This window comes from Sarcophilus harrisii, chromosome 4 (genome assembly GCF_902635505.1).
Source record: "Sarcophilus harrisii chromosome 4, mSarHar1.11, whole genome shotgun sequence".
Classification (NCBI taxonomy): domain Eukaryota; kingdom Metazoa; phylum Chordata; class Mammalia; order Dasyuromorphia; family Dasyuridae; genus Sarcophilus; species Sarcophilus harrisii.
The window spans coordinates 373503045-373519846 of NC_045429.1; the positions used below are offsets into that span (position 1 = coordinate 373503045).

The 16802-nt window shown below is 34.6% G+C and overlaps 1 protein-coding gene across 2 annotated transcripts in view; it reads left to right on the forward strand.

Annotated features, from left to right (window-relative positions):
• ACTN2 (actinin alpha 2) overlaps positions 1 to 16802 on the forward strand; it is a 95722-nt gene that overhangs the window by 65957 nt on the left and 12963 nt on the right. The window contains exons 8-15 of one of the 2 annotated variants that reach the window (XM_003767796.3): positions 953 to 1038; positions 2380 to 2472; positions 4500 to 4730; positions 5292 to 5439; positions 7732 to 7882; positions 10401 to 10509; positions 11525 to 11665; positions 15251 to 15433. In XM_003767796.3, the coding sequence (XP_003767844.1) occupies positions 953 to 1038; positions 2380 to 2472; positions 4500 to 4730; positions 5292 to 5439; positions 7732 to 7882; positions 10401 to 10509; positions 11525 to 11665; positions 15251 to 15433 (1142 nt within the window). The remainder of the gene's footprint in view (positions 1 to 952; positions 1039 to 2379; positions 2473 to 4499; positions 4731 to 5291; positions 5440 to 7731; positions 7883 to 10400; positions 10510 to 11524; positions 11666 to 15250; positions 15434 to 16802) is intronic. The other variant, XM_003767797.3, reaches the window with a different exon arrangement.

Sequence of the window (16802 nt, forward strand, 5' to 3'; positions counted from 1 at the left end):
ACAGTAAAAATCAATGAGTGTACATGTTGTATACCTTTCTTGTTTAATTTGTGTTATTATTAGCAATTTTTAACCAACCTGGTAAGTAAACACAGTTAACATTAGTGACTCTAAGTTCATGCACAGTCAAATTGAGATTTCAAGACAGAAGACAAAATAGTGACAGGGTTGCAAAGATAAAACAATAAATCTCTGCAAATATTGCCAACATTCTGTTTGTTGATGTGCTCCTCAGAGAAAACCAGAAGCCCTTGAATTTTCATCTGGCTCAGCCAATTTAAAGGCAACTCCACGTGGGCTTGACTACTTATTGAAAATAATTATAATGTCTTATTGTTCAGTCATTTTAGTCATGTTCTACTCTTCTTGACCCCATTTGGGGTTTTCGTGGAGACGATACTAGAATGGTTTGCCATTTCCTTCTCCAGATCATTTGATCGATGAGCAAACTGAGGCAAACAGAATTAAATAATCTGCCAGTCACATGCTTGTAAGTGTCTGAGGCCAGATTTTTAGGAAGATGTCTTCCTGACACCAGGCCCAGAATTCTATTTATTTTGCCACCTAGTGCCCATAATTATAAACTTCTAATGAACAATAAAATGAGTTCTCAACTTAATAATCTAACTTAAAAAATAAAAACAAAAACACAAGAAGACTGGGAAAGAGACAGACTCTTGGTTTGATTTTCTTTTTAAATTATTGTCTATTTTTATTTTTAATGTTTGTTCCAATAAATCTAACACAGGATTTATTCCAGTTTTCTGTGTTCTCCATGAAGCTCAGGTTGGGGGCAGATGCTCATTCAACATAGAGAAAAGTCATCAGGTCAAATAAAAACACATTCTATTCTTCCCTTTGTTTTCTTTGATTTTTACTCTTCATTTTGTGTATGTGTTTGTATATGTGTCTTTTCTTTCTTTTTTTTTTTTCCTTCTCTCCTCCCCTTTAGACATTGTGAATACTCCCAAACCTGATGAAAGAGCTATCATGACTTATGTATCCTGCTTCTACCATGCTTTTGCTGGAGCAGAGCAGGTATCAACACTTGGTCCATCTGGGTTGCTATGCTTGAGTTTTTGGCTTGATTTTTTTTAATTGTGTGTTTTGTCTGTTATGTTTATTGTGCTTCACATCTTACCTCAATTAAACATTTAGAAAAAAAATTTTAACCATTGGCAAGTGTAATAATTTAATAGGTTCCAAAATGTGTTTTCATATCTCTTATTTTGAGATGTTTCTTTCATTTCACTTATAACTAAGTATATTAGCATGTCAATTCTGCTACATTTAGTTGACAGTGAAGGGAACATTTGAAATGAAGAAATAACTGTCCTTTTAAAGGCCCTTAATTGCTGTCTTTGTACAAACCTGCCAGTGTTGAATGATTTCTAACATCTTTAATATTTTCAATTAAAAGAAGACTTTTCTTTAAAAGGAATAACCTTTTGTTAGTTCATTTTAACTTCAGAAATATTTTAATTTCATGTGTTGTTCTTGTAGTTTCCCTTGGCTTTTTATATATTTACTTATCAGTACTTCTTGCTACTTTTATGAATCTGTACTTGGTGGATTCCGCCAGATGGACAGATTCGGATAGATAAAGCATGTTTTGTTTCTTGCATCCAGAAACCTGCATGTTTTTTAGGGCTACTTTGGAATTGAAGACAAGAAAATGGCACAGTTTAGGGATTATGTGGAGAGGCATTGATTGGAATAGGACATGGGCCTGGAAGCCTTGGTATTTAAGTATTTCCAATTGACTCAATATGATCATGGCGTGAGTTACTTACTGTACAGCACATTACCTCAGCTTCTTTTTCATAAAAGAAAAGCTGCTATTTGGGGCAAATTCTTGTGAGAAAAAAATTCCAAATAACCCAACATTGGTAATGCACTTTGAGCCCTGTGAAGGAATAATATCTCATATCTCATAAATTCAAAGTATTCTTATCAGAGGAAGAACAGATGTGCCTTTTGTTCAGTAATCTTCTTTTAATCTTGAAGTCAAGGCAGTTGGAAAATAGATATTAAAAAGCCTGAGATCTTAGTGTCTTTGGATGGTTTCATGGGAGGACCCTTCTCTCCCTTGCTGCTAGGTACTAACTTATTTGATGCCTTAAAATATGTTGTTTTTACTCTAACCAACTTGGCTTGCCATTTAAATCTATATGAAAACTGTAGTTTAACTATAAAGTCACCTACAGTATTTGGAAATATTTGTAATCTATCTTATTGTTCCCTAAACTAACACACATGATCTACTCCACTGGCAGTAACTTTATTTCCCCTCATTACCGCCCATTCCCTACTACATTCAGTTTGTATCTGCACATCAGTATCAATAGAGCTGTCCTGTTTACCTATTGTGTTTTACAGGCCGAGACAGCAGCTAACAGGATATGTAAGGTTCTTGCTGTGAATCAAGAGAATGAGAAACTGATGGAAGAATATGAGAGGCTAGCAAGTGAGGTAAAAAAAAGACTGGTGAACTACAATGCTGTCAATACTTTATCCAGATAAGGAGGCCCAGATGGTGATAAATTGATTGCCAGTGTTATTTTTGTATTCTGCATCTCAGGTGGAGTAAAATGTAGGAATAGACATGGATCTTGGAGGCTGCTAATCTTTCAGCAACATAATTATTGGCAATATCATAGGAGACATACTTCAGACAATCCTAAATTGTGTTCATTAGGGGTTATGAGAATAATTTTTGATTATATTCTTAGGTATGATGGGGTTAAACAACCTTGAGGATGTAGAACACTAACTGTAGTGTAGCTTTTATCCAAAGCCAGGATACTCATTCTCTATCCCTAAATCATGTACCCTATAATATCATCTGTGCTGAGGAACCATGCTATTTCCCTGAAGCACTGTCCACTACTGGCATCATAGGAATTTGTCTAGCCTACTGGTGGTGGAAGTTCCATCTATTGTGTATATATAAAATTAGAGATTTAGTAGTGTTCAAGAGTCTTCACCAAAGTACTTGAATAGGAGCTGGTCATGACTCTAATTAGAATCCTGTATAGAAAAGTAGATGTTATATATTGGATTTCTTGTTATCTAGGGAGGGAGTGGGGGGGGGAAGGAGGAGAAAATTATAACACAAGCTTTTGCAAGAATTAATGTTGAAAATTATCCATGCATATCTTTTGAAAATTAAAAAGCTTTAATAAAAAATAAAAATTTAAAAAAGAAGAAAAATAGATGTTAAATCTCTTTTCCCTAAAACCAGGGTTGCAAAAAATAGCCTTCTCTCATAGATTGAAGAAGCTTGATTTCTTTAAAGATATTGTTTTCCTCCAAGTGGGCTTAGGCGAAAAGAAGTGGTATATATTACCTCTAAGGTGGACAATAGTGATATGCCAACAATTGAAGATGGAAAATAATTTTAGCATTGAATTATATATTCTAAGCCCAGGTAGTATTTGAGGAAATTGCATCCATTCCAAGATACAACTTACCATCTTCTCAGATAATTTACATCAGATCAATCTAATGTAATAGTATTGTGTGTGTGTGTTGACAACTGATTAGATGTCCAATCTAATGATTTTGGCCCAAATTTAGGTTGGGCCTAAAACCTTTGGTCCTTTTCTCTCTTTACCATGTCTCTTCTTATTTTTTTATTTCACTTCAACTGCATGAAATATATGGGCATCATTCTTAAGGAAATATCCTTTAAATTTAATTTGTTGTTATCCTCCAAATAGGCAGAAAGGTAGTTTATGAGTGTGCTTCCTGTAATTCACTTCTAAAGTCTAGATTTTGATTTGCAAGGTATAATGTGTACTTACTACTCAGAAATTCCATATCATACTTAGACATAGACCTTAAAGATTTTTTTTTCAAGTGGAATAGATTAATGATATATATTCAAGAGTAGAATATCTCAGAAGTGTACTTCCACTTATTTCTGGCAAATGACTTCATTATAAGGATAGGCCCATTTGAAGAACAAATCCCAGATGATATTTTTAATTAAACCTAATCTTTTGCCAATTTACATGGAATTGCACTCTTACCATGTAAGGATTTTTATTTGGAAATTCCATCCAGCATTTGTCTGCTATTGTCTGGTTCCTGAGTTTACTGTAAATGTCACATTTGTAACACATGGCTTGCTTTGATATCTCAACTTCTCTACTGCCCAGGAAAAGGATGATAGGTGATTTCCAAGAGTTAGGGTGAATTTATCAACTAGATATTAATTTTATTAATTAGATAGAAATAAGTAAGAAATTTTTAGACCTTTATTCATACTATAGCCAATGGGTCCTCCTCCCTCTGCCCCTTTTTCCCCTTTTAGTCAATATATAGTATGGATATTTTGCAAATCTTAAATATAAATTATATAAATGTTAGCTTTATTGCTATTATTATGTTTGTATGTCAAATAATAAAATTCCATGTTTTAGATTAGGGATTTAGTTTGTTAGAGAAAGGGTTTTCTTGTTCCTTCTGAAAATTATTTTTTATTTTGGGAGTAGCTTTTGGAATGGATTCGTCGCACAATCCCCTGGCTAGAGAATCGGACCCCAGAGAAGACGATGCAAGCCATGCAAAAGAAGCTGGAGGATTTCCGAGATTATCGCCGGAAGCACAAGCCCCCCAAAGTCCAAGAGAAGTGTCAGCTAGAGATTAACTTCAACACCTTGCAGACTAAGCTGAGGATCAGTAACAGACCAGCTTTCATGCCATCAGAAGGCAAAATGGTTTCAGTACGTAAAGTTAACATCTCCATTTTCTTTGAGGGACACTCACTTGATTTAAAGATGCTTAATTTGGAAAGTTATGAACTTATGGAGTACTCTGTTTGGCAACTTCATTTCTTAACTATTATTAGTTACTTTTGAGTGATTGCCTATTGTCACATGATTCTGGTGCTTTTGGCTCTTTTCCTCCATAAGCAATATGGAATCTTAGCCCTTCTTCTTGGTACATGGGGATATCTTCCCATATTTATGAGGTGATACAAGCTGTTTTCTTGGGTGTAATAGTTTGGAGCTTTATTCTCTTCAAATTAAAAACTAAACATCTGGAGTTTTTTTTACCTTATTTCAGATGGATATCAGACAATTGTCAGTTGGTGAACACAGTTTGGCTAAATAAAGCATTTTGTAAATCATTGAAGATATCTGGTAGTCTTATTTTTTAAAAAAGTTCAATAATTATTTTAATAAAAGCATTTTCAAACATGCATTATAGGCTTTTTAAAAGACCAAAATAGCAAAGATGAAAATAACCTGTACCTTTTTTCTTTGTTCCCAAATTTCTTCTAGGATATTGCTGGTGCTTGGCAGAGGCTAGAACAGGCTGAGAAGGGTTATGAGGAATGGTTGTTAAATGAGATAAGGAGACTGGAACGCCTGGAACATCTGGCTGAGAAATTTAGGCAGAAAGCTTCAACTCATGAAAGTTGGGCATATGGTAAGCAGCTTAGATTACATTAAGAGGTTAATTAGAACTGAGCTGTGACCAGAAGAACTGGAAATACCATTGACTTATGTGACCTTGGGGAAAATGCTTTCTCCTTTTTGTTTCGATGCTTCTGAATGGAATTACTTCAGAAGGCATATGAGAAGATTCATTTTATGATTCAGCTAATAGCTATTGGCCCATTCAGTCTATTTTTAGTTAGCTCTTTTCTACAGTTATTGGTGCTACTTTTACTTTGCAGTTCATAACCCACATCTCTTTTACCAAGTTCACTTGAATTAAATGAGATACTTATATTCTTCATTGGCATTTTTTTTTATTGCCTATTCTGTATCCAAAACTGGCTTAGTCATTATAGGGAAAATCATCTGGCTAAGCATCTGCCAATAAAAAAGTTGTTGAATTCCATACAAAATCCAATTTTCCATTTTAAAAAAGTCAACAAAGTAAAAATATGAGTATACTCATTTTATTGTATAATTCTGCTCCTTTATTTTAGATTCATTCTAATTTTCTTCAAGGCAACAAGCATTTATTAAGAAGTGTTAGTATTATATACCAAGCTGGGAATACAAATACAAACAGAGAGGCAGCCCTTTTCTTCAAGGAACTTATATTCTAATTGAGGAAGACAATTCATAAGAGAAAACTGAAATTGGGGTTGTGTGTTGATGAAGCTGTTAATGCAGTAGAGGCAGCATTCTTCTTAAAATGGGGTTTTGGGGGGGCATTATTCAATCAGAGGGAGAAACTAGAGAGATGGAGGATACTTTTGTTGAGATTGGGAAGGGACCCCAAAAGGCTGGGGTTTGCAGACCTGTGTTGTGAGGTATCTTTCAATATAAGGAGTCCAGAGTTGATTGCAGAGGGTGAGTTTGCAGGTGAATAGGTTTCCAAGGCATTGAAAAGAAACAGTAGAAGAGTCAGGAGTGCAGTCTGGAAGGGAGTGAAGACAATCCTGAGCATATTTCCATAGCTATGGTAGTAATTTTTATTTAGCATTTTATAATCATCTATTCTGTGTGCTAAATCATAATAATAACTTGCATAAACATAATGTTTCATTGTCTGCCAAATCCTTTTATATACATTATCTCCTTTGATCTTCATAACAACCATTTGAGATGGGGATTGTAGATATTATTATCACATTTTGGGGATGGAAACTTGAGACTGAAAAGTATAGAAATTTTCCTAAAGGCACACAGTTAATAGCTGACTTCAGTTCAGATTCTCAACTCTTAGTCTAGTAAACTTAGCCTATCTTTCATATTGCTCCATTATAATACGGATGAAGCCTTTCCTATTGAAATGAGAAAATAAAGAGGAAATTGTTGTTCAGTTGTTTCCAGTTGTATCTGTTTGCCAGTCCATTTAGGATTTTCTTGGCAAAGATAGTGGTTTGCTATTTTCTTCTCTAGCTCATTTGACAGCTAAGGAAAATGAACCAAACAGAGTTAAGTGATTTCTATAGAATCACATAGCTAATAAGAGTCTGAGGTCAGATTTGAACTCTGGAAGAGTTTTCCTGACTCCAGACCTGACACTCTATCCACTGTACCATCTAGCTCCCAAAGAGAAGACATTGCTTCTGCTTTTCTCACAAATTATTCTTTGCATTCCTTTTCATCTATTACTAATCTCATTACAAAAATAGTTGGTTCCTAGCCTCCCCCCTCCCTTTTTGACTTTGTTTTCATTTATTCGGTTTAACTTGCTCTCTAAAATGAAGAATGTGATCTGCTTGAGGCAAATTGTCTTCAATTAAGTTTGGGTCAAGGTGATGATTATGCCAGACTCGGAAGATTTGGGAAATATTTATAGGGAGATAGGTAGAGTTCTAGGAATAAAAATCCCTGTCAAATCTGAACACATACATTCATGTGAATTATAGAATTAAATCAATATGAGACTACAGAAAGAGTAGAACAAATGGTTGGGAGACAAAAAATATCTAATTGCCATAGGTAGAGTAACACTGAGTTATTAGCTAAGTATTGTCTTAGAAAATTAGGTTACATCCTAAATGAATTGATGTTTCAAAGTATGCAAAGTTATGCTTGCCCAAGTGTTCTTTCTTCCTACCTATCCTCCATCCCACATATAGATGTAAAGGCTTCTGAGAGAACATTGATGTAAGTGATGCCCCAACTTCCAACTGACATTATTCTTCCTCCTTCTCTTGGTTCTTTGGAGTTATGATGCTCACAGGGCACTCTGTAGCTATGAACAAGCTGACACTGGAATCAGAGTATTAATAATCCCTTACCACAACCTTTTCAGGCAAGGAACAGATCTTGCTACAGAAGGATTATGAGTCTGCTTCTCTGACTGAAGTCCGCGCTTTGTTGAAGAAACATGAGGCTTTTGAGAGTGATTTGGCAGCTCACCAGGACCGGGTGGAACAGATTGCTGCCATTGCCCAGGAGCTGAAGTATGTTCTATTTCAAGGCATGCAGCTGCTGACATTTAGCTGATAAACTCTTTCCAGTGAACCTGATCATGTCGTAGGTACAATGTAAGAATTCCACAGATAGCTTCTCAAGTAGATTATTCAAAGTCCAGCAGGGGAGACCTTCTTCTCTCTTCCTGGCCTAAATTTAGTAAGAGAGCCAAGCTGGGGAATTCTACAGCAGGAGGTGATTTTGTGTGTGTGTGTGTGTGTGTGTGTGTGTGTGTGTAAATTTAAATGAACTGACTCTTAACGAATATTCTTAGCACTATTAACTATATTGCCCAGAACCAACTCTTGAGGAGTTAGAAATAGAACTGTTAAATATGATTGGACTGAGGAAGATTAAAATTGTTCCAAAAAAGCTATCTGACTTATGATAGGGAAAAAACTCTATGACTCTCAATCTCACTATATCATAAAATGAATTCCATCCCATTATCATGTTTTTGTTATTCTGCTGGTGAAGATGGTTTTAAAAGGAAGACTAATGCTACTATATCACTGACCTTGACAAATTCTACAAGTCCTAGATAAAATTACCTTAAGTTAACTTCTTGGGAAGCTTCAGCTTAACTATTGTTAAACCAATAGCATGTAAAGATTTTTGCATTCTGTAATAAAGTATATTGGTTTAAATATTATTATAATATTAATAAAGAATAAGTAATAATTCAGATTTTCCTTGAATTTGATAAAAGCAAATCCCTGAATGACATGAGTTCTTTCCCCCTGTAATGTGTCCCTAATACTCGGCAAGCACTGAATGAAATTGTTATTTCTTGATTCTTTATAGGTTTTTTAACTTATTATGTCAGCTATCTAGGGCCTTCTTTCTTGTCTTTTCATTGTTGGGTCATATTATGTCTTATTGAACTTGTTTTAAAATAGGGAAAAGAAAAGGAGAAGAAATTACTCATTCTAGTTTGCTGCTTTTTAAATAGCTAATAAATAATTTGCATTAGATTTCAACTTTTACTAAAGTTTTAGGATAATTTGTATATTTCAGTCATTTGTGTGATCATTTCTTAATTTTCATTAGTGTAATCAAAAGATGTTTGCATATAGCATTTAAATCTTATTTTTATTTCATTGTTTTAAATTCTACTGCTTTTCTTTTGACCAAGAATGAGTTGATGATCTTGAGCAATTACTGATGCCTACAAACTGGAAGAAAAATAATAAACAACTTCCACACTCTTCTAAATTGAAATATAAATGCCAAGTACAGAATTAATATTATGTATTGAAACTATAATGCATCCTAAGTAGGGACTGGTTTTATTTTTCATTGATTAGGTAGAATTTAGAAGAGAGAGTAAGAACAAAGATAGAGGTAGAAGGAAGGGGAGAGAAGAGATAGAAAAGAAAGAGAAATAAAATTGTTTAAATAACAGAGACAAAATTTTATTTAATTAGGTTTGAGAGGTTCACTTAATCTATAATGAAAGGAAGTTAAAAAATAAGGAATTTCTTTTATTTATCTAGCAAAAAAATATTCATAGATTGTGTAATCTCTTAGAAATCATTCTAGAGATGAAAATGTATTTAGTTTTTAATGGTATGTTAAAGATAGAAGGATGTGCCATTTGAAATTTCAGAGTCCATGCCAACTTGTTGATTCCATGAATGTGCCCATTTAACTGAAATGGAAATAGAGTGATGGAAATAGAGTATGCAAAAGTATAATTTTACATTGCTAAATTAGCCTGTAACTTCTGGGAAATCCATGTTAAGAAAATATATCAGCACTTATATTTTTCAGTGAACTTTAACATCAGATCTTAATTTTATAAGGAACCCATTCAACCTATACAACTATTTACTGTAAATTGAAAGGAGTTTTTCCTGGAATTTTTTTTTCTCATCAATGGCATCAAGTAAAACTGTCTATTTCATTTGTCATGTTAAAAGAGTTTTGCTTTGTCCATATGGGGTAGGTCACTGAAATGTTAGGGAGCCCCTCTTGTCCATCTACCACTCTACTCTTAGAGGTTAAGTAGGGTGTCTTTTTGAGACAAGCCAAGGACACAATGCTATGGAAGCTATTCCCACTCAATTCCTCTTGATGTCAGCAGAATTCTAAGGTCTGTCCTTCAGGTCAGAAAGTTGGCTTTGTTACAGATTCACTGCCAGATCTTCTTTAAAAATACTCATCTCCAGAGGCCTGACCTATAGAAAGAAACAAAGGATTGGTAGACTTATGCCAAAATACTAAGTACGGACCATACTTTTCACAAAACCACAAATACTATGTTTATAATAGAGAGAGAATAGAAAGCCATTAGCCAGAATATTTTTTAAGGTTCTTTTCTACATTTATCAAAGGGTAATGATGAAATAACATAGGTCGTGATAAAGCTTGAAATTGAATAGCAATCATCTGGGTCAAAAACATTTTTGGTTTCCTAATCTTTGACTGTATTTGAGTTGTTGGCCTAAGTACAATTTTAGTACATCTTCATAGGAACAGTAAACTTTTATTTCCACTTTGCCTTAGTGAACTGGATTATCATGATGCTGCGAGTGTCAATGACCGATGCCAGAAGATCTGTGATCAGTGGGACAGATTGGGAACACTTACTCAAAAAAGGAGAGAGGCCCTGGAGGTAAAACTTTGGAGCGCTTGTTTGACATAAATTCTCTCAGCACAGAATCTTTAATTTCCTTCACTGTTTTTTGCAGCTTTATAGTATTCACAATTCACAACTGTAATTGTTGCAAGCCAACTAGGAATCACCAAAGAATCACCAAAAAAGATTCCCTATCAAAGAGCTGAAAAATTAGAGAAATCAAGCCTAGAATAGGGACAAATAAATCAAAATTTGGATATTTAATACATATCTATGTTGATGGTACATAATTACAATAAAAATATCTCAAATTTCCATGAATTATGATAGAATCTCATGGGATACCAACTCATGCTGAGAAATTCTAAAACTTTCCCAAAAAGCATATCTAATTGAAATTAAACTATAAGAAATAAAGAAATAAATGTTTATTGATTGAATGTACCTGAATATTCCTTTCTTCCTATGACTTCAAGGCAGAATAACCCCTCTAAACTGCACAATAGAGGGAGAGTTAAGAAGTCCAGTTTTCATTACTTCTCTTATTAGTTCCTCTACTGGGTAACCTCAAATTAGTCACTTAATTTGCAACTCTGCTTGCATTTATAAATTAAGGATGATATAACCAGCACTGTTGGGGGGAGCAATAGTCTTACTAAATCCTGGTTGAAAGCAAACTACTACGGATACTACAGCTGACTACCATTTTAAAAGAATTAACATAATTAAATGCACTTGATTATTATAGTGTATATGAGCATATTATAATATACTTAGCTACAATAAAATACACTTAACACTGAAATTACAGTGAACATAATCTTTAACTTGGAAAGCACATTAGCATCTTGCAACATCTCAGAATCACTACTTTGAGCATCAGTTAGTGCATAGTACTAACAGAGAGTTCTGGTTACCAAGTAGAAATGAGTTTGCTTTATTAAAATGTTTTTCAGTTAAATCAGGAACTTTTTTATTTTATGAAGAGCTTTTATATTTTCAAAGAATTTTCAATGTTGTCACCAGTATTAATTTTTTTTCATATATATAGAGGACTGAGAAATTGCTAGAAACCATTGATCAGCTTCACTTGGAATTTGCCAAGAGAGCTGCCCCCTTCAACAACTGGATGGAAGGTGCTATGGAAGACCTGCAAGACATGTTTATTGTTCACAGTATTGAGGAAATTCAGGTAATTGAATTTCAGAAGAGCTTCCTTTTCATAGGAGGAAAAAATTTGACATTTAGGCTGGTACTACTGAAATGAGTGCCACATAACAAGAAAGCCCAGATCATCTTTATCTTCTCTGCATCTAATATGGTGCTTTGCTTATAGTAGGCACTTAGTGATTATTTTGTAATGTATTTTTTTGAATCATAGATTAATTTATTTCATAAAATGTTTGAATGTTATTTGCCTTGACTACCAGGACAATTAGAAAGTGAAAAATTCTAAGTAGTACTATATAGGGAACTGTGTCTTAGTGAATACACAATTTTGCATTAAAAATCTTAGTGTGATAGACAAAAAAGGCATGACTTCTTTAAGCAGATGAGATATCACTGTGTATTATGCACTTAGTTGATTAAAATTTAGAGAAATATGCTGTTTGTGAAATTTTGCTATTATCTCAAGGAAAAGTATACAGTTTAAAAAAAAAGAAAAATTTTTGATCTATTCCATAGGCAAAGCATTGTAAAAGTCACATTTTAAATATTAAAAAAGCAGCTTCCTCAAAATAAGTTTTTCTTTTGAAAAGGAAAGGCAGCTTAAAAATTCAGTTTGCATGCTTATCTTGAATATCAGTTGTAATTCTATACAATAGTAGTTGAGGAATTTCACAAGCTGGTTGTAGAGGGCGGAACTCTGGAGAAGTATACTTGAAACAAGGTGTTAACTTAATGGAATTGATGAGATGATGGTTCTGTAGTTCCCATATATACTTAGTACTTAGTATGGTGATGTAATGGTTCTCTAGTTCACACATATTCAGTATGTTGTAATGATGTAATTGTACTGAGGTATATAAGGGCTGAGAAGGACTAGAAATGAGACATGCTATCTTTGACTATCCTACTAGTGGCTCTCCTGCCTCCTTTACTCCTCCACTAAAATCAAGAGTGAGTCAGTCAGACAGACTGTGGAGGAGAGACTGAGTGAAGGAGAGTATGAAAGTGAGTGTGCTCTAGCTTAATCTTAAACTCGAGACTCAAGAATAAAGACTAGATTTTATTCCTCACTATCCTTGTACTTATTATCCTGCTGAGACCAAGGCCCATCCGGAGGTCCTCCAGAAAGCTACCCAGAACATTACAGCTGGTACTCTTCCATCTGTTCCATCTACAATGATATTTGGGATTTAGAACTAGAGTGTACTTAAAGATAATCTAGTACAGCCTTCTCATTTCAGAAATGAGGAAATTGAGAAACAGGGAAATTAAAAAGCTTGTCCAAAGTCAATAATGACCAAATAGTGCCAAGAAAATTGTAGAATTAAGATTTGGGATTTGTTATCAGATGCTCTTAAAACCTCTGACAGTGTACTCACTGTCATTTGTCACTGTCTTTGTACTCAAAGAGTTTGCTTCAGGAGATCAAATTTCAGGATGCTATCCATTGTTTACAAATATACTATAGTTTATAAATAGAATAAATAGAAAGGAAAATTATTTTACTCTCTGTGTCACCAAACATGCTATAAAATATAAAAGAAATGCCAAATATTTAGATTCTAATTCAGGGCTTGAAAATTATAAATTAGACTTAGGAGCCAAGTAAATTGGTTTCATTTTTAAAGAAATAAAAATTGAAATAAGAGGGAGAATGGATTAAGACAGTCTATTGCCATAAGATTTTTTAATCTTAGCTCCTAACTCAAATTAAGGTTTAAGTGGAAAGTATTGAACAGAAAAATATTGAAGGGGAAACACATCTGATAAAAGTAATCTTAGGTCATAGATAACAAGTTAAAGCACTGGTATCCAGAAGTTCCTTTCTTCTCCATTCCTAGTCCATCTTTTTCTACCTTCTCTTTCCAACCTGAGCAAATATGGTAGAAGCTAAAAAGCCTAACTTACTATATCCATACCAACTTGTGTTGTCTGATGTTGGAGACTTTCTTTCAAATTACTGGGATGATAAATCTCAAAGATACCTAAGTGGAGAAGAACCCAGTATACTTCTCTGAAATTTGGACTAAGCAAGTGCCAAAATCTAAGCTTCATGATTCAGGTTCCAGGTGCCATGGAGACCAGAAATTGTCTAATTTAAGCTTCCATGCAGAGAAATCTCCAAGAAGGTTTAGACTTAAGTAAAAGTAGAAAGAGCTATTCAAATGCAAAGTGGTTTTTTTGTATGAAATGATTATTTTGAACAATGATAATAAGTTCCAAAATAGTTTTGATGGTTTATCTTTTATATTATGTTTAAGTACAGGCTGACAATCAAAAGTCTTCTAATTTTAGAATAGATATTTTCTGTGCAAGTGATTAAGTGTACTTAAGAAGTCCAGTTTGAAGTTGAAGGTTGTCGCTTTATTCCAAGACAGATTAAGTGCCAATAATTGATTTATTGCAAAATCCAGAGTTAGTATTAACCTCTCACTGGTTTATCATGCCAGTAACACTTTTATATAGCTGTACTTAAGGGGCTACTGCCAAGTATTTTAGGTCCAAAGTATAGGTCTGGAAAAGTATAGTTCTTATTAAACCTGATGGGGTAAAGAAATAGCTTTTTGTTCTTTTCTTTTATTGGGCTTTAGGATGAATTTCTCTTGAATTATTAGGTTTACACATTTGCTAGAAGTTGAATGGAGATAAAAAAAAACTCATACAAAATATCACAAAATTAAACTCCATTGCCTCCAAAAAAGTGAACCTATCCATCAAGAGGAACAAGGAATGTTTGTTGTTGTTTAGTTATTTTAGTCTGACTTTTTGTGACTCCCATTTGGGTTGTTGGTTTTTTGGTTTTTGTTTGTTTTAGGTTTTATTTTTTTTGTTAAGATACTGGGTTTGTCATTTCCTTCTCTGACTTTTTCTATAGATTAGGAAAGGTTTAAGTGACTTGTCCAGGGTCACACAGCTAATAAGTACCTGAACCTAGGTGAACTAAGGTCTTCCTAATTCCAGGCTCAGTATTCTGTCCACTGTGCCACCTAAACCAGTATTGAAAAACAAAGTTGTTAATCCATCATTTTTTTTTTTTTAAAGATTCTGGGCTATGATTCAATATTTTTTTTATTAAGCACTCAATGTGTGCAAGTTGTTACTGTGGTAGATACTAAAGATACAAAGGTAAAAAAGAAATGTTTCATGCCTTTTAAGGAGCTTATGTTCTTCTGGTTTTATCTAGGCAAATACTAGATTTTTCTATTTCCTCTAGAATCCAAATTATGCCCATGTCGAAAGAACTTGACTTGTATGTAGGTAATGATAGCCAACAATTATATAGTGCTTACTATATCCCAGGTCCTCTGCTAATATAAGCACTTTGTAATTAATATCTCATTTGAGTGTCAATATATTCCTGGGAGGTAGATGCTAAATGTCTTGACAAAGATCAAATAGCTAAATAAGTGTCTCAGACTGCATTTGAACCCAGGTATTCCTGATTCCTGAATGTACTATAGAAGCATTTTTTAAAAAGTCAAGTTTCCCCACCATCTCCTCTTTCCCAGTTAGATTCTCAAGGATAAAGTAATACAGAAACGAATATGTGAAGGTCCCTTACATTCAGTTTAAATCAGGCTTTCTTCCCTTCTCTACTTCCCTGCAGAGTTTAATCACTGCCCATGAGCAATTCAAAGCAACACTTCCTGAAGCTGATGGTGAAAGACAGGCCATTATGTCCATTCAGAATGAAGTGGAAAAGGTGATTCAGAGCTACAACATCAGAATCAGCTCAAGCAATCCGTATAGCACCGTCACCATGGATGAACTTCGTGCCAAATGGGACAAGGTAACCGTTTGGACAGGAGGTGGGAGTTTAGGGAAGTAGCAACAAGAAAAATTGTGGCAAGGTTAATAGCTAAAATACTTGAGGATTACCAAGGAATCTCTGACTTCCCATTAGGGTCTCCTAATCTAATGGTTTAGTTGTCACAGAGCACTCACTCTCTTTCTCTATGTCTCTGTCTCTGTCTCTGTCTCTCTCTCTCTCTTCCATCTCTCTCTCTTTCTGTCTCTGTCTCTATCTTTTTCTTTCTCTGTCTCTTTCTCTGTCTCTCTCTGTGTCTGTCTCTCTGTGTCTCTTTCTCTTTCTCTCTCTGTGTCTGTCTGTCTCTCCCTCTCCCTTTCTCTTTCCCTCTATCTGTCTCTCCATCTCTCCCTCTCTATTTCTTACACACATAAACACACACACACACACATACACACATACACACACCCCTTCCAAAGATAGAATGTATCCAATACTATACTTTGGAAATTTTTGTGAGAAACATTTCAGGGGAAAGAAGTAGAGACTGTTTTCTTGTGAATTATTGATAGAGAAAAGTTCCAAATGTTGGATAGTTAATGCTGTGATAGTTAATGATGTGAAAGCAGGGAAATTTTACAAGTGCATAAGTTTTATGGCATCAATGTCTAGAGTCCTTACTTGCTGATGTGGCTAGCAGACACCAGATGATTGATGGTAGGTACCAAATGTCAGAGTTTGGTCATGTGAAGAACTCACAATGGCCACTTGCTTGGGCAAAAGGTAGATTTATTTAGGAGAAAAAGTTACAGACAAAATGAAAAAATATTATAAACACCATGACTGGTAAATGTGAAATAGAGTGGGAGAGCAAAAAAAAGACAAATTCCATAGAGGAACTCAAAAATACTTAGTAGAAAGGGAGCACCTCATGAGGTTGGTATTCTATCTGTGGGCTAGTGGGCTGAATCCTAAAAGAGACTTAACATCCTAAAAGAGGTAGTTAGTTATAAGGAGGAGAGACATTGTAAGACTTGATGGGGTTAGGAATCACCACGTGGCATGGGGGAGGAATAAGGGGAAAGATACCAATCACACAAGTTTACTTGTGGTAGATTGACCCCCAAAAAGGGCAGTCACATGGCATGGGCCCTAAGTAGATTTTTAGGGAAAATTTAACCTCAGGGACATGACTGGAATTTCTGACAGAGCATAACAAGGTGAGGAAGCCCATGACCTCCGTGGAGGTTACACAAAGCTAAACAGATCTTTACCAGACACTTTTCCCTGCCTGCCCCAAGGATCAGTTTTTATCAATTCTTCAGTTTCACCACACCCACCACTCAGGATGCCATTCATTGCAGTATATTTTAGAAGACAAATGTTGTATCCCAAATATGTGAATTCAAAA